Below are 25748 nucleotides of genomic sequence, written 5' to 3'. Positions count from 1 at the left end.
GGATGGTCTTGATCTCCTGACCTCACGATCCTCCCTCCTCGGCCTCCCAAGGTGCTGGGATTACAGGCGTGAGCCACTGCACCCAGCCGGGATTTTTATGTTCTATCTAGATCATGAATTCTGCACGTGAGTTCTTAATCATGTTCGTATTCCCTATTTCTAAAAAGGTGATCTTGGCCGGGCTGCAATTATAAATAATGCTGTAATTAATATCTCTACATATAAATCTTTAAATTTTTTATTACATCCTTAGGATAGATTCCTAGAAATGGAGTTACTAGGATAATGTTAAGAACTCTAAGACTTTTTTTTTTTTTTTTTTTTTTTTTGAGATGGAGTCTAACTCTGTACCCCAGGCTAGAGTGCAGTGGTGCGATCTCGGTTCACTGCAACCTCCACCTCCCAGGTTCAAGCGATTCTCCTGCCTCAGCCTCCCAAGTAGCTGGGATTACAGGCACCTGCCACCACACCCGGCTAATTTTTGTATTTTTAATAGAGATGGGGTTTCACCATGTTGGCCAGGTTGGTCTCACACTCCTAACCTCAAGAGATCCACCCGCTTCGGCATTCCAAAGTGCTGGGATTACAGGTATGAGCCACCGCACTAGGCCATCTAAGCTTTTTTATAATCTGAAAAATTTAATCAATTTTTACCCACTTTTACCAATTTACAGACCAACAGTTTATCAGTGCTAATACACAAGTTATTAGCACTGATGAGTAAGGATGAGTAAAAATTTTATTTTTACTAATTTGATAGACCAAAAGGACACCCTTTTGGCATTTTTTACTATCTGTAAAGCTAAAAATCACCAAAATTCACCCTCTCCCCATATTTATTAGTCATTTGTATTTACTGTGAGAAATTTCTGTGAACTGTCTGCCCTTTTTGCTATTTGAAGTTTTAATGTTTTCCTTATTGATTTGGGAAGACCTTTTAAGTAATACAGATATTAACAGTCAAATTTAAAGTGACTATCTTTCAAATATGTTGTATTCTATTTTTCATTTAACTCTTAAACTCATTTGAAATTCATTTTGGCATAAGGTACAGATGTAACTTCACCTTTTCCCCAAGTTAACTACCATTTGTTCTAGTTCCACCTCTGCCCTGGACACCTCTGCCCTTCCTGTCTTCTGCCCGCATGTACAAGATTCTGGTCTGGGTTCATTTATTTAGTTTCACTGATCTGACATTCTCTTTCATCTGAATCATACGGTCTTAGTTACTGTGACTTCCTCAGGCAACAGTCTTCTCCTCTACTAACTGTTCTCAACTATTTTCTCTCTCTTTTTTTTTTAAGACAGTCTCACTGTGTCGCCCAGGCGGAGTGCAGTGGCGTGATCTTGGCTCACTGTAAGATCTGCCTCCCCGGTTCATGCTATTCTCCTGCCTCAGCCTCCCGAGTAGCTGGGACTACAGGCACCCGCCACCATGTCCAGCTAATATTTTGTATTTTTAGTAGAGATGGGGTTTCACCGTGTTAGACAGGATGGTCTCGATCTCCTGACCTCGTGATCCACCCGTCTCGGTCTCCCAAAGTGCTGGGATTACAGGTGTGAGCCACTGCGCCCGGCCCTTATCTCTTCATTTCTAAAATGCTATTTACTTTCTGTTTTAAAACTCATAGGTATGTACTACCATTTATTAAAAACAACAATTTAAAAATTTAACTGTTAAGGTGACGAAGAATAATGGTGAAAATAGAGTTTATACGCCTGCCTCCTATTATCTTTTTTTTTTAGACGAAGTCTCACATGGTTACCCAGGCTGGAGTGCAGTGGCACGATTTCAGCTCACTGTAACTTCCACCTCCCAGGTTGAAGTGATTCTCCTTCCTCAACCTCCTGAGTAGCTGGATTACAAGTGCGCGCCACCAGGCCCAGCTACTTTTTTAATTTTTTTTAGTAGAGATGGGGTTTCACCACATTGGTCAGGCTGGTCTCGAACCCCTGACCTTGTGATCCACCAGCCTCGGCCTCCCAAAGTGCTGGGATTACAGGCGTGAGCCACCACACCCCAGCCACCTCCTACTATCTTAACAGAGAGTTGGCTAACTGTAAACTCCAGTGGGGCACAGTAAACTGTGCCTGCTGTAGTCAGCCAGAAAAATATTGCTAAATAAGCAATTTGTAAATCAAATAAAATCAAGAATGAAAAAAACTCAGAGGTTAATTCATCTCAACCAAAAAAAGGGAACAATTTAATTAAGTCTAAAAGCACTAATTTCATTAGAGAAAGAATATCAAAAAGCTGTGTGAATGCGTCGAATAAATACTCATATATACCTGTCTCACTAATTGCTCTCCTTCTGGATGAGGTAGATGGTCTAGAAACGAAATGTGAAGATGAAGGTTTCTCTTCCTGAAGCTCTTGCACAAGGTCCTAAGCATTTAGGAAAAAAATAAAATACAACAAACTTAACATAACCAGTAAGCTAACTTGTTGTAAATAACCTTTCCAATTTGCAAATAATATTACATTAGAATGAGAAATTTACTTAGATTACCTTTTGATCACGCCCACCTTCAAGGTGACACCTGTTCTCACTCACAGATGTACCTGAGTCTGATGATTCTGAGAGAAAAGAAAAAGAATCAGAAACTTGGTGGCAGGGCGGGGGCACTATTCAGTAGATATGCTATCAGTCTAACACAAACCCTTACGCAATTTAACCTTTCAATAAACATTAAACATGTATTTTCCAGGTGGCACCCTCATACTAAATGTTGCAGATGTAAATAAAATAATTCAACTTTAATGTAGAAGAGTAAAGTATAATCAAGACATTAAAAGACTGCTAGATAAATTAGCAGAGAGACAGGACAGTCATTATTTTGGTAAGGACAGGGAGTGTCTGAGAAACAAAGAATCAGGAAATATTTTGTCGGACAATGTGAAAATAGGGCTAGGAAAGGCCATTCCAGACCAAGAAAATGCCATGTGAAAAAGTATCCAAAAGCAAACTAACAGCTCCTGTTGCAGGACACCACAAGCAGTTCATTATTACCGGAAGGTAGGCAAGTTCAGATTGTAAAGGATCCTGTGTGTCCACCCAAAGCAGGACTCATGCTGTCATTCCCTTATCACTGCATTCTTCCCAGCAGATACTTCAGAATCTTCCCTAATGCGATGCTGCAGCCACTCACCATTAAAAAGGATTTTAGTCCAAGAAATAAAACTGAAATATTATATCCAGAGAGCAATAATGAACCCCTAAATGGTAATTTTAAGCAGAAGAGTGACAAATCACTCTGGCAAAACATAAGAAAAAGAGGGCAGAGGCAGGAAGACCAGTATTAGACAATTGCAATAATACAAACTAAAAGCTATTAAAGCCTAAACTAAGGCATGGAAGACAAATTCCAGAGAAAGTAAATAGGTAAAAACCAACAAGAGCTGGTATTTGATACAGAAGGCAAGGAAGAAAGGAGTTAAGATGATTCCAAGATTCTACCTTGGGTGAATACATGAGTGGTATCATTCACTAAAAGAGAAACTTTAGAAAGATAAACAGATTGAATGGGAAGATAACAAACGGAGGTATTCAGGCACATAGTCTTCATTTGCAGTTGGATATACAGACTTTGAGCTCAAAAGTCAAAGTTTCAGATTTGGGATATACAGACAATCATCATCAAATACCCTTTACTATCCCCTTGGAAACATTTTCATCTTAACAGTGAACTCATGCCTGGACATTAACATTTTGAAATTATGCATTATCATAATTTTCTCTTTAGACTATGGGTAAGGCATTACACTAATTTTCTTAAGTTGTACATAATAGGTTATATTGTCCAGGAATTTTGGATTAGTATAAACAGATGCTACAAAAAAGATGTAATATAAAGGAAGCCCTAGGCCGGGTGGGTGCAGTGGCTCACGCCTGTAATCCCAGCACTTTGGGAGGCCAAGGTGGGTGGATCACCTGAGGTCAGGAGTTTGAGACCAGCCTGGTCAACATGGTGAAACCCTTTCTCTACTAAAAATACAAAAATTAACCGGACGTGGTGGGCAGGCGCCTGTAATCCCACCTACTCGGGAGGCTGAGGAAGGAGAATCACTTAAACCCAGGAAGCGGAGGTTGCAGTGATCCGAGATCGCGCCACTGCACTCTAGCCTGGGTGACAGAGTGGGACTCCATCTCAAAAAAAAAAAAAAAAAAAAAGTGACAAAGTTGAGAACATGGAATAGGCGTTCTGAAGTTAATTCTACTGATATCTAAATCAAACTCAGACTGCAAATAAGTAATTTGTAAGTTTCCATCTCAATAATACAATTTTTCTAGTAACGTGCCAAAGTTTATTTAAACAAATGAAGGAATGAATACATCAGGGATACATACTTCAGAAAACTCAAAATACTACTACAAATACTACGATTGTATATTTAGCTATCATACAATTTCTTAAAGAGCTTTAAAACAATAAAATGCCAAATCATCAGCCTAATAACTACTTTTATTTTGGGATAAAATGGAGATACTTTTCTGGGCTTTAAATCCTAACTTTGGAAGAATAAGTATTCAATTCAACACATTTATTAAATACCATATTAATAAAACACTATAGTCTATGATGCAGAATGCAAACCTGAATAGGACATAGGTAACAAAAATATAAACAAGCATAACAGCCAGACGCAGTGGCTCACGCCTGTAACCCCTACACTTTGGGAGGCTGAAGCGAGAATATCTCTTGAGCTCAGGTCAAGACTAGCCTGGGCATCATAGCAACACCATCTCTACCAAACATACAGAAAAATTAGCCAGGCGTGGTGGAGCACATCTGTAGTCCCAGCAACTTGGGAGGCTGAGGAGGAGGATCATTTGAGCCCTGGAGGTGGAGGATGCAGTGAGCCAAGATCACCACTGCACTTCAAGCAGGGTGACAGAGTGAGAGCCCATCTCAAAAACAAACAAAAAAACCCACAAGTATAACAAAGCAATTTTACGATAAAATCTGAATATGGAATAGAGGAAGTACAAGGGAGTGGTCAATCCATTCTAGGAACTAAACAAGCTCCTGAGAGGTGTTTTTTTTTTTTTTTTTTGTCTTTTTTAAGAGATGAGGTCTTTGCTCTGTCACCCGGACTGGATGGCATGATCACAGTTCACTACAGTCCTGACCTCCCAGGCTCAAAAAATCCTCCTGCCTCAGCCTTCTGAGTAGCTAGGACTACAGGCATGCACCACTATACCAAGCTGATTTTTGTAGTTTTTGCAGAGGTAGGATTTTGCCATACTGCCCAGGCTGGTCTTGAACTCCTAGGCTCAAGTGATCCTCCTGCCTTAGCCTCCTAAAGCGCTGGAATTATAGGCATGAGACATCACACCTGGCCTAACAGCATTTCTTAACTGTAGTTCGAGGATGGGCTTTAGGAGGGGTGTAGTGTATTAGAGACAGCTCTAACCAGCACTCAAAAGCAAACTGTGGGACCGGGTGCAGTGGCTCACACCTGTAATCCCAGCACTTTGGAAGGCCAAGGCAGGCAGATCACGAGGTCAGGAGTTCGAGACCAGCCTGGCCAATACGCTGAAACCCCGTCTCTATTAAAAATAAAAAAATTAGCCAGGCATGGTGGCATATGCCTGTAGTCCCAGCTACTCGGGAGGCTGAAGCAGAAGAATTGCTTGAACCTGGGAGGCAGAGGTTGCAGTGAGCCAAGATCGTGCCACTGCACTCCAGCCTGGGTGACAGAGCAAGATTCCTTCTCCAAAAAAAAAAAAAAAAAGCAAACTGTGTACATCTCTTCCCAACTCCATGTTTGTTTTTAGCCTTCAAATGAGAGTATTATACTATGGAAGTCAGCAAGCACATAAATCAGGGCTTTTCTCATGAAAAGTAGGTTGTAAAACACTTACTGACTTATCCATGTATACATACATGTGCATCTTTCTGGAACAAGAACCCAGTGCTTTTATCAGCTTATTAAAGAGATGTGACCCAAAAATAACCAGTTAAGAACTGGAAGTAGGAACATAAAATTCCACTTCCACAAACTGGTAAACAAAATTTTGTCTATAACCAAAGAAAAAGACCCATCCTTCATCCTTACAGATGGTCCTACCTAGGTAACAATATTATTTCCCAAAGCCTTCCAATACATTTTCAAGGTAGATCACTCCTAAACAGGAGCTTTTGAAATTATAACCTTTCAAAACAAATCCTAACTCTGATATCCCAAGTCTTAAATTGATGTAACAGGATATTTAACTTTACATTAGAACCTCAGTATAATGTGGTTTTAGTTCATATGTACTTCTAATAAATTTATCATACTTTTATTGTAATATTTAATTAAAGCAACTTTTAAAGAGAATCACAATTATAAAACATGTGCACATAAACAAAAATGTCTTTAAAATGTTTTTATGGTATTTATCCATGATGCTCAAAATTAACTTACCCTGCTGATTGACTACTACCAAGTTTCTGTAGATCATGGTATATATTTTCCTTGTAGACAGAAAAAAAAAATAACAAGAGATGTACATTTTAAAATAAAAACTTGTATTAAGCTGGATTTAACCAGACTTTTACATACATACTTAGTATGAACTACTGCACACATTCAAAACCAAATTTATCATTGGTAAGCTTGTAGGCACTTAAAAGCACAATAATTAGTAGCACAATGATTACATACAGCTACTTTGAATAATTACTGAAGTCTCTCTAGCTGAAAGATTTCACACTGCCAATTCCTGAAATGTGCTTTGTTTGGACTTTACCAGAAGACCCCAAAAAAATGAGTATGCAAGCAGGAAGAGGTTGAACATACTTATTTTCAAACAGGAATGTTTTTAGCTCTGTGCTTAGTAGCAAACTGCCAAAAAAAAGCATTGAGTTATGCAAAATCCATTAAATACAAATTGCCAAAAAAAGTATTGAGTTACGCAAAATCCATTAAATAGGAATTTGATTATAATCTTGACTTTCATCAAGCTTCAACTTCCTTTCTTGATCTTAAAACTTATTAACAGAGGCTGGGCACCGTGGCTCACAGACACCTGTAATCCCAGCACTTCGGAAGGCCGAGTCAGGCGGATCACCCGAGGCCTGGAGTTCAAGACCAGCCTGACCAACATGGAGAAACCCCATCTCTACTAAAAATACAAAATTAGCTGGGCGTGGTGGCGCATGCCTGTAATCCCAGCTACTCAGGAGACTGAGGCGGGAGAATCACTTAAACCCAGGAGGCGGAGGTTGCGGTGAGCCAAGATCGTGCCATTGCACTCCAGCCTGGGCAACAAGAGCAAAACTCCGACTCAGGGAAGAAAAAACAAAAAAAACTTATTAACAGTTAAAGCAGTACTCATTCATTCAATAAATACAGACTGAAAACCTACCTTGTACCAGTCACTGGTACTATGTACCAGACACGGGGGAAAACAAAGAATGAAACAGAAACGTATATGCCCTGATGAAGTTTATATCCTAACAGGAGGATAATTCATTTACCCCAGTATTCGTTGATGTCAAAATGGATTTTTCCTTTTGTTTTTAAACTAAGGACTTATGAGAATGTTTGTCACAAAATATTGTTCCTCACTCAATTAAGAGGAAATATGAATCCCAACTATCCTTTTTCACCCTTGGGAATAAGGATACAGCAACCTAAACCCACAATATTTTTAATTCATATCCTTTTCAAGTCAGTAATTTCTCTTATTTCTTATCTCTCAACATTTAGAATTCAAGTCCAAGGAAATCATACTTCCAAACATTATCCAAAGATTCAATATTCAGACCAGGTACAGTGGCTCACGTCTGTAATCCCAGCACTTTGGGAGGCTGAGGCAGGCAGATCACTTGAAGTCAGGAGTTTGAGACTAGCATGGCCAACATGGCAAAACCCCATCTCTACTAAAAATACAAAAAATTAGCTGGTCATAGTAGTGTGCACCTGTAATCCCAGCTACTCAGGAGGCTGAGGCAAGAGAATTGCTTGAACCCAGGAGGCAGAGGTTGCAGCCTGGGCAACAGAGCAAGACTTCATCTCAAAAAAAAAAAAAAAAATAGAAGATTCAATATTCAATAGGTAAAGAAATCACCAATATACCAATATAGTTATTTTTTAAATTTATAAAATTAAACCATATATACCAAGGCCACGTATAAAATGACAACATATATGGATATTAAACAGAAGTGATTCATCAATAAAAAATGATAATTATAGATACATTTATAATATATATTACATATAATTATATGTATATTATAATATATAATATACAAATTATAATATAAATTAAGAAGCTAGATGAAATTAAATATAGTACTATATTCATAACTAGGTTAAAACACACAGTTGCACATAATACACAAATGACTGGTAAAAATACCTTTTGTTAACAAACTATAGTCCTTTTTTTTTCTCTACTTTTCTTAGTTTTCTGTCATCTCCTAATGTTCAATAATAATATATACTATGTTTACAATAACGAGGTTGTTTTAAAGTTATAAAATCCCTTGCTCAGCTGAGGAAGTTATCTTTTTTAATAAAATAAAATCCCATTTAATTATCATCTTTTCAGCTATACTATTGAGCATTAAATACTAGCAGAAGCTAGTTAATTGTTTCAGGCGAACGTATTCATTCCATTTATTAATGTAATGGATGCTAAGGCTCAACATAGATTGCCTGTGGTAAACCAAATGTGACAAAGAATTCCAAATGTAGGCTGGGTGTGGTGGCTCACACCTGTAATCCCAGCACTTTGGGAGGCCACGGCAGGTGGATTACCCAAGGTTAGGAGCTCAAGACCAGCCTGGTCAACATCACGAAACCCTGTCTCTATTAAAAATACAAAAATTAGACAGGCATGGTGGCGGGCATCTGTAATCCCAGCTACTTGGGAAGTCGAGGCAGGAGAATCACTTGAACCCAGGAGACGGAGTTGCAGTGAGCCAAGATCATGCGACTGCACTCCAGCCTGGGCCATAGAGCAAGACTCCCTCTCAAAACAAACAAACAAAAGAATAATTTTAGAAATATATATATAAAAAAAATTTTTTTTTCAGATGCAGTTTTGCTCATTGCCCAGGCTGGTGTGCAATGGCGCCATCTTGGCTCACTGCAACCACAATCTCCACCTACCTGGTTCAAGTGATTCTCCTGCCTCAGCCTCCCGAGTAGCTGGAATTACAGGCATGCGCCACCACACCCAGCTAATTTTGTATTTTTAGTAGAGACGGGGTTTCTCCATGTTGGTCAGGCTGGTCTCCAACTCCCAACCTCAGGTGATCCACCTGCCTCGGCCTCTCAAAGTGCTGGGATTACAGGTGTGAGCCACCACACCAGTCCTATTTCTAGAAATATTACCTGGGTTAAATTCTGCTGGTTAAGTGCCATAATGATAGGTGACAATGAAAATGATCTCCAAAATAACTAAGGCTCAAATTTAAGCCTTTACCACTTGGTGGTATACTGTTTCTGGAAGTGACTGGAATGAAAAGTTATAATATAATAGGTACAGCTAATACTTGAATGCTTTGTACATGCCAAAAACTATGCTTTTTTTATACAACGTCTCTCTTCAAGAGCTTTAACCTCCACATGAAGTATTTAATTATCCCTATTTTATAAATGGGGAAACTGGTTTAAAAAGGTTAATTTACCTAGTCACAAAACTAGTAAATGACTGGGCTAGGTTTCAAACACTGGTTTCTAAGATGCCAGAGCTCAGGTTCTCAAATAATATGCCACAGAGCTAAAAAATTAAGTTTCAGCATGTCTTTAATATGTTTTAACAGCTTTTCTCTGACAAAAGTGAATGAGGGTAGAGGTGAACTGAAATGTTAGCCCAAATGGCTTTTTACAATGGACTAAACTGAAGAATTACCTGTGCTCTTTCACAGAGAAGCTTGGCACGCCAAACAAATCTCCTAGAAGATCATTTGAACAATATACAATATGTTGTTGCTTCTCATCATATAATCGTTTAGTCATAATATACTGGCCAAGATAAAAAAGAACCTGAAATAGAAATATGATTTCTGAGCATTAAAGAAAACTAAATGTTAGTTTTAAATACATTTAATAATATCCTATTTACCTGAACAGGGGTAAACAACCAGGAACCATATCCACAACTATGTAGAACAACAACCATTTTGTACTTAGAAGCTACTTTCGGCTGGGCGCAGTGGCTCACACCTGTAATCCCAGCACTTCGGGAGGCCAAAGCGGATGGATCACGAGGTCAGGAGATAAAGACCATCCTGGTCCCATCTCTACTAAAAATACAAAAATTAGCCGGGCATGGTGGCAGACACCTGTAATCCCAGCTATTAGGAAGGCTGAGGCAGGAGAATTGCTTGAACCCAGGAGGTGGAGGCTGCAGTGAGCCGAGATTGCGCCACTGCACTCCAGCCTAAGCAAGAGTGAGACTTCATCTCAAAAAAAAAAAAAAGCTACTTTTAAGCCTTTTCCATTTAATTTGATGGAAGCAGAAATAACTGCTTCTCTATTTATTTAAGTAAACCTTAAAATGTGAGGTTTTTCTTTCCTTGTAGACTTTAACTCCGCCCAGATACCTAGATACTAACATATTAGGAAGGGAAAAAGGCAGCAAAATAAAAAACTGATAGCCACAAAAAGTTGCAGAAACAAAAATCAACTAAAATATGGCAGTGGTCTGGAGCCACTTAGTAAATAGTCATGAACACTATAAACCCCAATAGCCTCTGAGGTCACCAGAGGAGGAAGACAGAAAAACAATCAATCAATGACAGCTACAAAACAGTTTGAGAGAATTCTGAGAATGAAATAAACCCTCTAAGGTATCAATTTACTCTATATTATGATAAATAATCAAAATAATGACTTTGAACCATTAATAAAAGTTAAATTATATTCCCTGTGCTGCATTAAGACAAGAAGTTGGCAATACATTTTTAAGATATCCAGATATAAACCTATTAACAACTACCTAAATACATACGGCATTTTACAGTTTACAATGTACTTTTGTAAGTATTATCTCATTCTGATATTTCATAGGATTATTATCACTGTATTAGAAATGAAGAAACTGCGTTGGGCACAGTGTCTCACACCTGTAAATCTAGCACTTTAGGAGGCTGAGGTAACAGATCCCTTGAGCCCAGGAGTTCCAGACCAGCCTGGGCAACATAGTGAAACTCCATCTCTACAAAAAAATACAAAAATTAGCCAGGCGTGGTGGTACAAGTCTGTGGTCCTAGCTACTGCAGACGCTGAGGTGGGAGGATCACCTGAGCCCACAAGGTCCAGGCTGCAGTGAGCAGTGATCATGTCACTGCACTCTAGCCTGGGCAAGAGAGTGAGAAACTGTCACAAAAAAAAAAAACAGAAGAAACTGGCCCCAGCTCTTCTGACTCTTAATCCAATGCTCTTTTTACTACCCATACTAGCTTTCACTACCTTCCTGTGTGTCCCAGAACAAAGATCCTATAACTGAGAACTACATCAGACAATACATACACTACTGTTACATAGTTTCGCATAAGCATTCTAAGTCTTTATGATGGCCTTGGCCAATTTTCTCATTTCTATCTACTGCTAAATCCACGCTTTTTTGTTTCCTTAACTGATTATACAATGATAATAAGGTCAATCCTAAATTAGCCCTAAAAATACCATTTAACCTGTCCCTTTCCTACAAACACTGTCTTTGGATTTAACTGGCTAAGCAGGCATCGGCCTTAAAGGAATATTCTTATGTGACTGTGGATTGGACAGACTGCTGTCCAGCAGTGGGAAAGGAAAAAGGAAGAGAACTTAGATTTATTCTACCAAACATCCTTTAAGGAAGTTTCTAAAAGTATAGCTGGAGAGGAAAAAGAAAAATGGAAGCTCTTCCTGCCCCACTATACTGTCGTAAGAAAGAAACGTAAATGTTTTAAGTAATCTGAGTCCCAGAAACTAAATGGGAGAGACAGAGAACAGGCATATTTCAATCACACTGAAATTTTGCTTAAGGTGGCTCAATCTCTCACTGAAAATCATGCTTCTGTGCACAAATTTAAAGGTGGGGAATGCACTAAAATGCTGGATCCATTAAATAGAATATATGGTCATGAATCAGCTCACCTCTATCCCAGAAAGATCAGTATACTGTACTCATGTATCTCTAGTGCAGAAGTTCTTAACCTGGGATCCAGGGATGCCCAAGAAGTCCTTGGATAGAATTCAAGGGGTCCATTAATTTGGATGGGGAAAAAAAATTCTATCTTTATTTTCACAAACTTCTAACTAGAATTTAGCTTTTCCTTCGATTATAAATGTAGGCAACAAATCACAACAGTATTAATACCTGTGATTTCATGACCAACAAAAATCAGAGGTGTTTTCCTATCATACTGTGCTTATGGCAAACATTTCAAAATATGACTTATATTCCTCACTATATCAAAATTATATTTATTGGCCAGGTATGGTGGCTTATGCCTATAATCCCAGCATTTTGGGAGGCCAAGGCAAGTGGATCACCTGAGACTAGGAGTTCAAGACCAGCCTGGCCAACATGGAGAAACCCCATCTCTACTAAAAAGACAAAAAATGAGCCAGGCGTGGTGGCAGGCGCCTATAATCCCAGCTACTTGGGAGGGTGAGGCAGAAGGGCTTGAATCTAGGAGGCGGAGGTTGCAGTGAGCCGAGATCGTGCCACTGCAGTCCAGCTTGGGTGACAGAGCGAGACTCTGTCTCAAAAAACAAAAAAACACTATATTTATTATACCTGCTTCTGAATCTTAGTATTTATTGTGTTAATAACAAAAGCACACATATCACAAACTAGTTTACTATTTTGGTAACCGTATTTTAGTATGTTTCCTTTGTAATTCTATACATTTTATTTCATACATTTAAAAACATGATTCTGAGGAGTCTACCAAAGGGTTCACAGCATAAAATGGTCAAGCACCCCTACAGGGCTTCCATTTATCTGAGTTCCTAGCTGAGAAATGAAACTCGAGTATAATTAGAATTTTCAGCTTTAAAATATAGTCCAAATGACCACAAAACTAAATGTTGCTGCTTAATGAAAAATCCTTCTATATGGCCAATTTTTCCCCATGGTCTTGAAAACTTTTAAGTATGGCTATATGTAACTAGTAAGATACTACTTATCTCTTGATTCAGCTTACCTCTTTCATAGTATAAGTGTCTTTTTGTGCACCAACAGACTTTAATAACTTCAAAAGCAATGGCTTTGGTCTAACCTATAAAGAGAAAAGAACTGCTATTATACTTCCAAAATTATCCCAGAACTATAGGCCCTGCAGCAAACATATCCATCAAGTTCAATAAAGGGGATTTGGAAAAAATGCTGGTGAGGATCTAATTATTATGCAAGTATCATGGAATCATCAAGTATCAGTTGTGATCACAGACAGTATCCAATCCAAAACAGCAAAGATTACTTTTTCCTTCAGCTATTTATATTACCTGCTTACTGCCTTACAACCAACCATAAATTACTGAGATCCAATGAGCTTATTGCAAGCTAACTTAGAGAATCAAAGAGAAATGAATAAATCTTTAGAGTGGGTCCTGTTATCAATCTTCTCTTTCTAAAGATTAGGTTCCTGAAGGCTAGAGAACCTAACTAACCCAAGCTGACAAGGGTAATTAAGAACAGATCAGAGATAACAACCCAGGTCCCTCAATTACAACTCAGCATTTTCTTCCTACTATATCATGCTGCCTCTTACTTAGTCTACATTTCAAATATCTACTTGACAAACATTTATCGAGCTTCTACTATGCACTGGACAGTGGTAGGTACTGCAAAAAAAATTATAAATAAGACATATGACCTGTATTCAAGGAGCCTGCCAACTAGATTAGGGGTCAATTTTTTTCTGTAAAGAGCCAGACTGTAAGTATTTTAAGCTTTTCATACAAATGGTTCTATCTAAGTAAAAAGCATAGCTACTATGTAAACCAACGGGCATGGTTGCATTCCAGTAAAATTTTCTTTACAGAAAGAAAGGAAACTGGCTGGGCGAGGTGGCTCATGCCTATAACCCCAGCACTTTGGGAGACAGTGCTAGAGCTTTGCTTGAGGCTAGGTGTTCAAGACCAGCCTGGGCCACACTGAGAGACTCCACCTCTACAAAAAAATTTAAAAACTAAAACAAAAACAGGTAACAGGCCAAAGTTGACTGACAGGCTAACATTTGCCTGCCCCTTATCTAGAGGTTTTACAAATGGTATTGAGAAAATAATTGCCATGGGGGAGGGGAATGTAATATACTTATACACTTTCTCCCTTCCTTTTGGTTTATCAAAATCTGCAAAACTCAAGTATCTTTACAGCTTGCCACTACCACACAAACTGGTACCTCTGCACCTCTCTTCGATATGCCCCGGTCCTGCGTCTAACTTCAAAATCTGACAGCACCCCCATTGGGGATGCCTTAAAAACAGATTTTTAAAAATTGCCTATTTCCAGCTAATCAATAAAACAAATATTATTTAACAACTGAAAAATTTAAAATACATATAGAATTGAATTATTAATTTTTCTGATCACTTTTTTTTTTAACTGTGCTTACATACGCACTTTACTTTCAGGCTAAAGAATGAACTCTCTCAAAAAAGATTTAAAAATAACCTTTTTTCTCCTGAATGTGTATTGTATGCTATATTAGCTTCAAATTAGATAAAATAATTCGAAGTAAAAATCTGTAATGGAAGCCAGGTGCAGTGGCTCAGGTCTGTAATCCCAGCACTTTGGGAGGCCAAGGCAGGCAGATCACCTGAGGTCAGGAGTTTGAGACCAGCCTGGCCAACACAGCGAAACTCCGTCTCTATTAAATATACAAAAATTACCCAGGTGTGGCCTGGGCGCAGTGGCTCACGCCTTTAATCCCAGCACTTTGGGAGGCCAAGACAGGCAGATCACGAGGTCAGAAGTTCAAGACCAGCCTGGACAACATGGTGAAACCCCATCTCTACTAAAAACACAAAAATTATCCGGGTGTGGAGGTGGGTGTCTGTAATCCCAGCTACTCGGGAGGCTGCGGCAGAACTGCTTGAACCCAGGAGGCGGAGGTTGCAGTGAGCCGAGATCACGCCACTGCACTCCAGCCTGGGCAACAGACCAAGACTCAGTCTCAAAAAAAAAAAAAAAAAAAAATCTGTAACGGAAAGTCATCAGTATATTAGTGACTTAAAAGACATGTATTAATGAGAAAACGGCTATAAAAGATAATAGCATTTGTAATCTTACATTGAAGAACAAGAAGATAAATTACAGGTGAAGATCTAAATATTTGAAAAATTTAAATCTAGAAGAAAATATAGGAATATATTTGCAAGATCTTGGGACAGGAGAGTTCTTCCAAAGCATGATATGAAATTCAAAAGCCAACAAATTTTACTTCATAGAATTGTTCTTAATGGGGAAAAGACAACATAAAATTAAATGCTACATTAGTAAACAACAAAAGTTAAATATACTTGAAACACATAGAGCTACTCCAATTACTAAGAAAAATTTTAAAAAACTAAAAGGAAAATGGACAGATAAGACCAGGCAAATCCCAGAAGAAATAAATGACTTAACAAAACAGAGGCCTGGTGCAGTGATTCACGCCTGTAATCCCAGCACTTTGGGAGGCCCAGGCAGGCGGATCACCTGAAGTTGGGAGTTCGAGACCAGCCTGACCAACATGTAAAAACCCCATCTCTACTAAAAATACAAAATTAGCTGAGCGTGGTGGCGCGTGCCTGTAATCCCAGCTACTCCAGAAGCTGAGGCAGGAAAATCGCTTGAATCCGGGAGGCAGAGGTTGCAGTGAGCTGAGATCTCGCCATTGCACTCCAGCCTGGGCAACAAGAGTGAAACTCTGTCTCAAAAAAAAAAAACAGAAAAGGAAAGGTGCCCAGCCTCACCAAGAAACTAGAGAAAAATGAATTTAAACAATGGCACAGTACCTTTTATCAAAAAAATAGTAATAATAATAAAAGAGGCCGGGTACAGTGACTCACGCCTGTAATCCTAGCATTTTGGGACGCCGAGGCGGGCGGATCACGAGGTCAGGGGATCGAGACCATCCTGGCTAACATGGTGAAACCCTGTCTCTACTAAAAATACAAAAAATTAGCCAGGCGTGGTGGCGGGTGCCTGTAGTCCCAGCTACTCGGGAGGCTGTGGCAGGGGAATGGCGTGAACCCAGGGGAGACAGCTTGCAGTGAGCCGCGATTGCGCCACTGCACTCCAGCCTGGGAGACAGAGCAAGACTCCGCCTCAAAAAAAAATAATAATAATAATAATAATTAAAGATTGGTCATATTCAGTATTGGCAGGAGTGAAACTGTTAGAGCCTTTTGGTGAGCAAGTTACCAGTAGCAATCAAATATGAGTAAAATTGAGAACTCAGGAGTTCTAATTTTATAAAATCTTTCTCTTTTTTTTTTTTTTAGACGGAGTTTCGCTCTTATCGCCCAGGCTGGAGTGAAATGGCACAATCTTGGCTCACTGCAACCTCTGCCTCCTGGGTTCAAGTGATTCTCCTGCCTCAGCCTCCTCAGCAGCTGGGATTATAGGCGTGCGCCACCATGCCCAAGTAATTTTTGTATTTTTAGTAGAGACAGGGTTTCACCATGTTGGCCAGGCTAGTCTCGAACTCCTCATCTCAGGTGATCGGCCTGCCTTGGCCTCCCAAAGTGATGGGATTACAGGGGTGAGCCACCTCGCCCAGCCTATAATTCTATAAAATCTTTCTTACAGAAATAGTCACACGGGATGCATGTACAAAGCAGCACTATCTGTAATACTCAAAAACAGGAGGCAATTTTTAAAAAGCTATCAGTAAAGGCATAAATAATTTTTAAAATGGTATACTCATGCTGTGGAATACTATGCAGCCATTAAAAAGAATTCCGTAGACTTTATTTATTGACAAGGATGCAAGTCACAGAACAACTATAGTTTCATCTTGTTAGTACAACAAACAGGACAATAACATAGATTTAAATTCAAATGTAAATATATGTGGGTATGCACACAAAAAATCTAAAAGGAAACATGGAGCAAAAAGACTGGAATTTTCAGGTTTTACTTTAAAATTTCTCTAATGACAAAAATCTTTAAAACAAGCATGAATAATTTTTGTGACTTTTAGAAACCATTTTTAAAAATTAAATACTGGGAGGTCAAAAAGGAAAAAAAAATCAGTCACGTAACAAACATAACTTCAACCACGCTTAACAATGTAATGGAACTAATTTTTAAAGCAAATGTGGCAAATGGCTAAGAAAATACTGACCAGTTCTTAACAGTTTTTAACTCCACGCAGTTACGCCAGAGGTAGCACACTTTAAGCTATGCACATACAATTTCATTTACAGAGCCATGCTACAATTGAGGTATATAAAATTTAGTTTATCACTTCCTAAAATAAATTATTCTTAAAAGTTACACGAGACAAAAATACTAACCAGGGTCTCTTGTTCCGAAGCTGGAATCTGTGAGGTGGTTACAGCACCATCAGTAGGTACAGACATGTTGGTATTGCACATTTGCCTACAAGAAGGAAAAAAAAGACACGATGAAAACTGGAAATCATGAAACATCTGTGGAAAATACATCATATATAAAGATCATAAAGCACAGTTAAAACTAAAGCTACAAGCAAGTCGGTGCTTACCTGGATCAGTAGAGAAAAAGTGGTGTGCGTCCGTGCCCACAGGTCTACCCTCCAATCGCCACTGAACACAGCTGGGAAAATGCATGGTTTAAATAGCCCCAGCTGGAGACAAGTCAGGACTTAACTCCTTTTACTGCAGTTTCGGAACGTGTCTGAACTTGACCAGCTCAAGAGGAAAAGCTGAGTCAACCTGCCCACTGAACCGGCCCAATCCCGCCCAGACTACGCGCAGCGTTCACACTAGTGACCCGACAGGCACCTGCGATCATCCAGACCCCCCGCGCCGAAGCGGCCCCGCAGCCCCCAGCCCACGTGACCTTTACCCTGGACTCCCGCGAAGACCTCCGAACTACCCCCACCCCCACCGCCGCGCGAGCCGTCCGAAATCCCGCCCTCCTCCCTGGCGGCGACTGCCTAGCCCCAGTCCAACAAAACCTCCGCAAAGCCACGTGCCCCGTACCCCGCGCCCCGAGCCCCCAGCCACGAACCGCACAAAGGCTGCGAGCGGGCAGAGGCTGGGAACCAGCGATGGAGGGGACACCGTCAGAGCCCAGACCCAAAAGTGACTGCTCGCTGCCAGGCCGGTACCTGCTCCTCACCATCCGGGGTTTTCGCGCTTGGAGTTGGGGGTCCCTCGAGACTCCCCAGTTTCCTTCACGGGGCGCGCGGAAGCACGACGCCCTGGGCCTCGGGGACCATTCCACTCAGGGCCAGGGCACTGGGCGCTCGTACGCACTAATCCGGGGAGGGACGGTGCTCCTGGCTGCGAAAGCAGCAGGATCTCGGTCAGAGGGGTCAGGGCCGCCCCTCGGGCTCGGCTTCTTGCTCCATCGTGACACACAGGGCCACACAGGCCCCACAAGCAGCCAAGCTCGCCGCGGTGCCTCGGTGCTCGCCCCCTACCGCCCGAGGGGAGCGCGCGGGTCGTCGCGTCGCATCCGGGCATTTGTGCGCGCGCACACAACCGGCCCCGCTTCCGCCAATTGAGTCCGGGGCTCGGCCGCACCACCTCCCGGATGATTGAGTGGGGGGTGTCGCCCCGCGGGCGCGGCGGGCTCTGAGGCGGGGTGGGGGTCTTGGCCGCGAGCTGAGCGGGTGGGGCTCGGCCCGGCGCGGAGCCAGCCAGGTTTGGCGCTGTCACACTCCTTTAGCCGTTGCGCTATGTTTGTATTTCTTGTGTTTACACTTCTCGCTCGCGGTGGAAACCGCGACAAATATGGATCTCCGTGTCGCTGTTACCAAAAAGAAACCAAAATTAACAGCTGTTTAATATATTAAGCCCACTCCACCAGCCGCTGGAGTTGTACACAAATGAGTTATTTTAAGGCCTGTTTTTAAAAAAGATTAAAAATAGCACTTAAGGCAGGCTTATACACCGGTGCATACAGCTGCTCTGGTTGGAGAAGAAAAACGCTGGTTACCGTTGGTGGGGAGGGGAGCGGTTACTCCGCGCTTTTAAGAATGTTTGGGTTTGGCTGGGCGCGGTGGCTCACGCTTGTAATCCCATCACTTTGGGTAGGCCGAGGCGGGTGGATCACTTGAGGTCAGGAGTTCAAGACCAACCTGGCCAACATGGGAAACGCCGTCTCTACTAAAAACTACAAAAATTAGCCGGGCGTGGTGGCGGTCACCTGTAATCCCAGCTACTCTACTCCGGAGGCTGAGGCAGGACAATCCCGTGAACCCGGGAGGCGGAGGCTGCAGTGAGCCGAGATCATGCCACTGCACTCCAGCCTGGGCGACAGGGCAAGACTCTCAAAAAAAAAAAAAAAAGTTTGGGTTTGTTAATCTACACATTCATTATCATTAAAATATATATTTATATATTATGCACTCATTCTGACTCACCTACTTGCCCACAGAGATGTGGCAAAAACGTTTTTGATGCGGTCTCATAAATTGAGGACATAAAGAATTGAGTTAGCTAAACCCAAAAACACAGCCATTGCAAAGAAGGAACACCTTTCTTCTCTGGCCAGTAAGTGATTAGCTCCTTGTGAACAAGGACCTTTTTTTAATAAAGTTATATCCTTCCCTTCTGCAGCTTTTTTTTAATAAAGTTATATCTTTCCCTTCTCCCGCTTCCCAGCCTACCAGAAAGGAAACTTCCTTAAACATAGTGGTCACTCAGTTGATTTAAGTTGATCGCCAATATTATTAACTTAAGAGATTTAATATGTGGCTTTTAAAAAGATTATCTCATCTTCATCAGATCAAATACAGTGGGGTTTCTAATAGACTCAGTGCTTGACCCTGGATGAAAGAAAATCTCAAGCAGTGAGAAAATGTAAGCATGAAAAGATAAGTGATAGGCTGCGCACGGTGGCTCACGCTTGTAATCCCAGCACTTTGGGAGGCTGAGGTGGGCGGATCACGAGGTTAGGAGTTCGAGACCAGCCTGGCCAAGATGGTGAACCCTTGTCTCTACTAAAAATACAAAAATTAGCCGGGCGCCGTGGCAGGCGCCTGTAATCCTAGCCACTTGGGAGGCTGAGGCAGAAGAATCGCTTGATCCCGGGAGGCGGAGGTTGCAGTGAGCAGAGATCGAGCCACTGCAGTCCAGCCTGGGTGACAGAGCAAGACTCCATCTCAGAAGAAAAAAAAAAAAAGAGATAAGTGATAGAGGTTGATATTTGTTAAATATCAAGTGAACGAATGGGTTTGTGCTATAAAAGTTCAGAGACAGAATTAATTGCTTAGTAAATGCTAGGGGCAGTTCAGAAAGGCCTCAGAGATCACACATATTTTGTGTCTTGAAAGATGGTGAGACTTAAATAAAAGCAGAGAATATTCCAGGCACAAGAAAACTATCAAAAAATACAGAAAGGAAAATATAAGAGGACTGTTTGAGATACAATAAATAAATCTGTTTGACTTGCATGAAAGTCAAGAAGAAGTTTTAAGAACTTGGAGTCTCCTTAAATGCCAAGCAAGGAAATTTGGGCTTTTGACAGAGTAGACATTAGGAGCATAAAAACAGGTGATTTGCTTCAAACTGTATTTTAACAGGACCACCAAGAGTAGATTCAGACTCAGAATAGTCGGGCTAGCTGCCTTCTGGACCGACTTTCCGCCTTCTCATTAGCCTTGTGCTTTGAAAAAATTCTCTTGACAAAATTATTAGAGCAGGAAAAAAAGGCAGAACTGATAAGATTAGTCCTTTTCTAATGGAACCAGAAAAGAAGGATCAGAAATGAAGGCAGAAGGGAGAAGCAGGGGTGGGGGAGAGAAAGAGAGAAGCAAAAAGGATTCACTCAAGAACCTGGTATTCAAAACTACGTGTACCAGCACTACCACAGCAGTATGACTCAGTGTCCACCTAAAGCATGATGATACTGCTTACCAAAAAAAGTCTGGAGGGAATGAAAAGTTGGGTTAGTTTTAAGTAATGTGTCACAGAACAGAATTCAGTGGTAAAAAGCTTAGGCTGGGAACAGAGCTTGAAACAGCAAAGGAATGAGAGGAACGACCAAAAAGCCAAGGACCATATAGTGATGTCTGAAAAATCAGAATCAAGTAATAATATTGAATACTGCAAAAGTCAGAGAAAATGTGGAAATAAGAAAGCAAGCGATCTGGAAAGTGGCGAGTAAGATGGAATATGAGGAGGTCGCTGAGAGCTGAGTGGAGGCAGCAGACAGTGGGGAAATAGACGTCTGGAAAAAAAACTGAAGATCACACAGAAAGAGAGCAGGAAATCCAAATCTCCCAAAGTGCCCATTGTGATTCAGGACGATAGTTTTCCCCCAAGAGCCCCTCCACAGGTCGGCATCCTCAAAAGGCCCACCAGCAACGGTGTGGTCAGCAGCCCCAAGTCCGCTAGCAGGCCCGCCCTTCCAGTCAAGTCCCTGGCACAGTGGGAGGCCGAGTACACCGAGGCCAGGAAGTGGATCCTGGGCAGCACCGGCCCCGAGGAGAAGCAGGAGAAACCCATCCTCGATAGGTCTTCCTCTGATCTTCTTCCCTTCAGGCCAACCAGGATCTCCTAACCCGAAGACAGCAGGCAGCCCAATAATGTGATCAGACAGCCTCTGGGTCCTGATGTGTCACACGGCTTCAAACAGCTCAGATAAATGCAGTCAAGAAGAGATGGCGCGACTGCCGCGTCAGCGCGTCCTGGGTCGTCCGCCAAGGGTTGCGCTGCCGTGGCAGACAGCTGGACTTGAGCAGTGGGAATCTGACTTACTTCCCTGGTGATCCCCGTTGCTCCGCCCACTGTGACCTTGAACCCCATGCACTGTGACCTCCCCCCTTCTCCTCCTCCCCACTGTGATTGGCACTTTGACAAGGACTGTCCCAAGTCAATGGAAAGGGAAAGGGTGGGGGTTAGGAGAAGGTTGGGGGGAACCCACCAATTACTCAGAGTAGAGAGTCAGACAGGGCCAGCAATAGCAGTTTATCATGCTCATTAATTTGGGATTTCAAAACACAAATGGACTCACACCTACCTACCCCCAAGTGCATGTCATCACTTAAAAAGTGAGTTCCATTTGAAAAAAAAGAAAGCAAACTATCTGCTCACTCTAAAAGCAGTTGCTATTGTTTGTGACTTTGCCATTTAAAAAAATACAGACCAGCTGCTGCTGTTTGCTTGCATTCCACAGTTATCTTGTGTCACTTTGCCCTTATGTTGTGCGTACTTGAAGTTTCTCTAGAGGCAAACTGCTTATTTTTAGTAGTGTTGTTCTTGATGCCCAAGAGGTGTTCCAAGAGGTTGAGATACTTTGAGTGTCTTTATATTCTTTGGGACATAAACTCTGCAAACAAGGCTCACACCTGTAATCCCAGCACTGTGGGAGGCCAAGGCTGGAGGATCTATTGAGGCCAAGAGTTTGAGACCAGCCTGAGCAACATGGCGAAACCCTGTCTCTACAAATTGCAAAAAAAATTAGCCAGCCGTGGTAGCACTCACCTATAGTCCTAGCTACTTGGGAGCCAGAGCTGGGAGGATGGCTTGAGCCCAGATAGGTTGTGGTGTGATCCTGCCACTACACTCCAGCCTATGTGACAGAGTGAGACCATGTCTCAAGGAAAAAAAAAAGTCTACAATAGACTTATCTTGACCCAAGGGCCACTTTGTACTTGTATTTATTAGTCATAAGTAATCTTTTGTCTTTCTTTTTTTTTTTTGAGATGGAGTCTCACTCAGTCACCCAGGTTGGAGTACAGTGGCACGATCTCAGCTCACTGCAGCCTCCACCTCCTGGGTTCAAGTGATTCTCCTGCCTCAGCCTCCCGAGTAGCTGGGATTACGACCTTGCGCCACCATATCTGGCTAATTTTTGTATTTTTAGTAGAGACGGGATTTCACCATGTTGGCCAGTCTGGTCTCAAACTCCTGGCCTCAGGTGATCCACCCATCTCAAGCTCCCAAAGTGCTGGGATTACAGGCGTGAGCCACTGTGCCTGGCCACAACTAATCTTTAAAGCATGGTGAAAACTAAACAAGATTTAGCTCAGAAACCGTGTTTAGAATGCTGAGTTTCACAATATTTATGAGACTATCTAAAATTACAGAAGTAGTTCAAATTCCATATGTCTTTCCAAACATCTGGAACTGAGTAGTGTTATTTAAAAAGCAAAATCCGGGCTGGACGCAGTGGCTCATGCCTGTAATCCCAGTACTTTGGGAGGCCAAGACAGGCAGATCACTGAAGGTCAGGAGTTTGAGAACAGCATGTGAAACCCCGTCCCTGCTAAAAATACAAAAATTAGGCAGGCATGGTGGTGCAAGCCTGTAATCTCAGCTGCTCGGGAGGCTGCGGCAGCACAATCGCTTGAACCTGGGAGGCAGATGTTGCAGTAAGCTGAGATCGCGCCACTGCACTCGAGCCTGGGTGGCAGAACAAGACTCTGTCCTGGAAAATAAAAAAGTAAAAAATAGGCCGGGCATGGTGGCTCACTCCTGTAATCCCAGCACTTTGGGAGGGTGAGGCGGGTGGATCACCTGAGGCCAGGAGTTCGAGACCAGCCTGGCCAGCATGGCGAAACCCTGTCTCTACTAAAAATACAAAAAATTAGCTGGGTATGGTGGTACACGCCTGTAATCCCAGCTACTACAGGGGCTGAGGCAGGAGAATTGCTTAAACCTGGGAGGCAGGGATCGTGCCACTGCGCTCCAGCCTGGGAGACAGAGTGAGAGCGAGACTCCATCTCAAAAAATAAATAAATAAATAAAGTAAAAAATAAAAAGCAAAATCCCAGCAAATAGTGAATACAAAGACTTTTTGTTTTTACTTTGAAAATTAATCAACTTTTTGTTTGACTGAAACATGCAGAAACATTCACAGAACAATTAATATTCAACAAAAGAAACCACCTCAAGTTCTGCTCTGAAGAAAAAAAAAAGAAAAAAAGAAACCACTACCCAGAATTCACATTTGTCGTTCCTGCATCAAACATATTTTTTTCATTATTTATTTATTTATTTTTGAAACAGAGTCTTTCTCTGTCGCCCACACTGGAGTGCAGTGAGCCAAGATTGTACCACCATGCCTGGCTAATTTTTAGTATTTTTAGTAGAGATGGGGTTTTACCATGTTGGCCAGGCTGGTCTCAAACTCCCGAACTCAAGCAATCCACCTGCCTTGGCCTCCCAAAATGCTAGGATTACAGGTGTGAGCCATTGAGCCTGGCCTAAATATACTTTTTTAATGAAACATTGCTTAAAAAATTAAAATTTCACTGTTATTCTTTATCCCATTCCCCTCCCTTCTCTTGATAATGATCAATTTGATGCCTGTCCACTAAGTCTGTGTTTTATACATTCACTGTAAATTTATGAATCCATAAACAACACGGACAGTAGGCTGCATACCTATAAGAGGACTTGCTGGGCAATAGAATAGTAAACCTTAGAGTAAGTTTCAATATGTAGCAGGAAAAGTTCTCCTTATCTTTTTCAGTATTGTTTTGGCTCTTCCTGGATGTTAACTTTTAGAACCAGTTTGTCTAATTCACAAAAAGAATCCTCTTGGGATTTTGCTTTTCGTTGCATTGGATTGTTAGACTAATTTGACTTCTTTTCAGTATGAATTCTTCCCAGATAAGAACATGATATATCACTCCATTTTTTAGGTCTCTCTTAACATCCTTTAATAATGCTTTATCGTTTCCTCCTTAAAGCTGTTGTATGTTTGGCTGGCTTTTTTCTGAAGTGCTTTATAAGTTTTATTGCTGTTTTTAAATTATACCTTTTAAAATTTTCTTTTCTTTTTTTTGAGATGGAGTTTCACTCTGTCACCCAGGCTGGAGTGCAGTGGTACGATCTCAGCTCACTGTAAGCTCCGCCTCCCGGGTTCATGCCATTCTCCTGCCTCGGCCTCTGGAGTAGCTGGGACTACAGGCACCTGCCATCACGCCTGGCTAATTTTTTTGTATTTTTAGTAGAGACAGGGTTTCACCATGTTAGCCAGGATGGTCTCGATCTCCTGACCTCATGATCCGCCCACCTCAGCCTCCCAAAGTGCTGGGATTACAGGCGTGAGCCACCATGCCCGGCCCTAAAATTTTATTTTCTATTTGGTTATTGCTGACATATGAAACAATTGCTCATTTTTGTGTTTTGATCTTATAGCCAGCCAGCAATACTGCTTTTTTGTTCTTTCTTTTTTTTTTTTTTTTTGGGACAGAGTCTCACTCTGTCACCCAGACGGGAGTGCAGTGGCACAATCTTGGCTCATTGCAGTGTCTGCCTCCCTGGTTCAAAGGATTCTTCTGCCTTAGCCTCCTGAGTAGCTGGCACTACAGGTGCATGCCACCACACCTGGCTAATTTTTATATTTTTACTAGAGATGGGGTTTTGCCATGTTGGCCAGGCTGGTCTCGAACTCCTGACCTCATGATCCACCCACCTCAGCCTCCCAAAGTGCTGGGATTACAGGCTGCATTTTGTTTTATTATACAGTACTATTAGTTTTTCAGTAGATGCTCTTGGATTTTCTATGTTAATAATATCATTTGCAAAAATCACTAACTTGTCTCTTCCTTAAACCTCTTTTTCATTTTCTTACAACCATTAGAATGAAATAGTAGCAATGATAGTGGGTATCCTCATCTTATTCATGACATTTGTAAAAATGCTTTTAAAATGTGAC

At 41.4% G+C, this 25748-nt stretch overlaps 1 protein-coding gene and 1 pseudogene across 3 annotated transcripts in view; one reads left to right on the top strand and one right to left on the bottom strand.

Annotated features, from left to right (window-relative positions):
* Positions 1-22251, bottom strand: part of MDM2 (MDM2 proto-oncogene) — a 39361-nt gene extending 17110 nt beyond the window's left edge. The window contains exons 1-8 of one of the 3 annotated variants that reach the window (XM_054443547.2): positions 18241-18531; positions 17653-17723; positions 17444-17528; positions 13141-13215; positions 9855-9988; positions 6413-6462; positions 2511-2578; positions 2290-2386 (exon numbers count right to left, since the gene is read on the bottom strand). In XM_054443547.2, coding sequence (XP_054299522.1) covers positions 2290-2386; positions 2511-2578; positions 6413-6462; positions 9855-9988; positions 13141-13215; positions 17444-17524 — 505 coding nt within the window. In that variant the 5' untranslated portion in view covers positions 17525-17528; positions 17653-17723; positions 18241-18531. Of the gene's footprint in view, positions 1-2289; positions 2387-2510; positions 2579-6412; positions 6463-9854; positions 9989-13140; positions 13216-17443; positions 17529-17652; positions 17724-18240 lie in introns of those variants that run through there. The other 2 variants (XM_054443545.2, XM_063646494.1) reach the window with 2 other exon arrangements.
* On the top strand, positions 21247-21725 carry LOC134737595 (SUZ domain-containing protein 1-like; annotated as a pseudogene).
* Positions 22252-25748: the final 3497 nt, after the last annotated feature.

Source organism: Pongo pygmaeus, chromosome 10, assembly GCF_028885625.2.
Source record: "Pongo pygmaeus isolate AG05252 chromosome 10, NHGRI_mPonPyg2-v2.0_pri, whole genome shotgun sequence".
Taxonomy (NCBI): Eukaryota; Metazoa; Chordata; class Mammalia; order Primates; family Hominidae; genus Pongo; species Pongo pygmaeus.
Note: the sequence above shows the minus strand (reverse complement) of the source record. Positions and strands in the feature narration are given on the sequence as shown.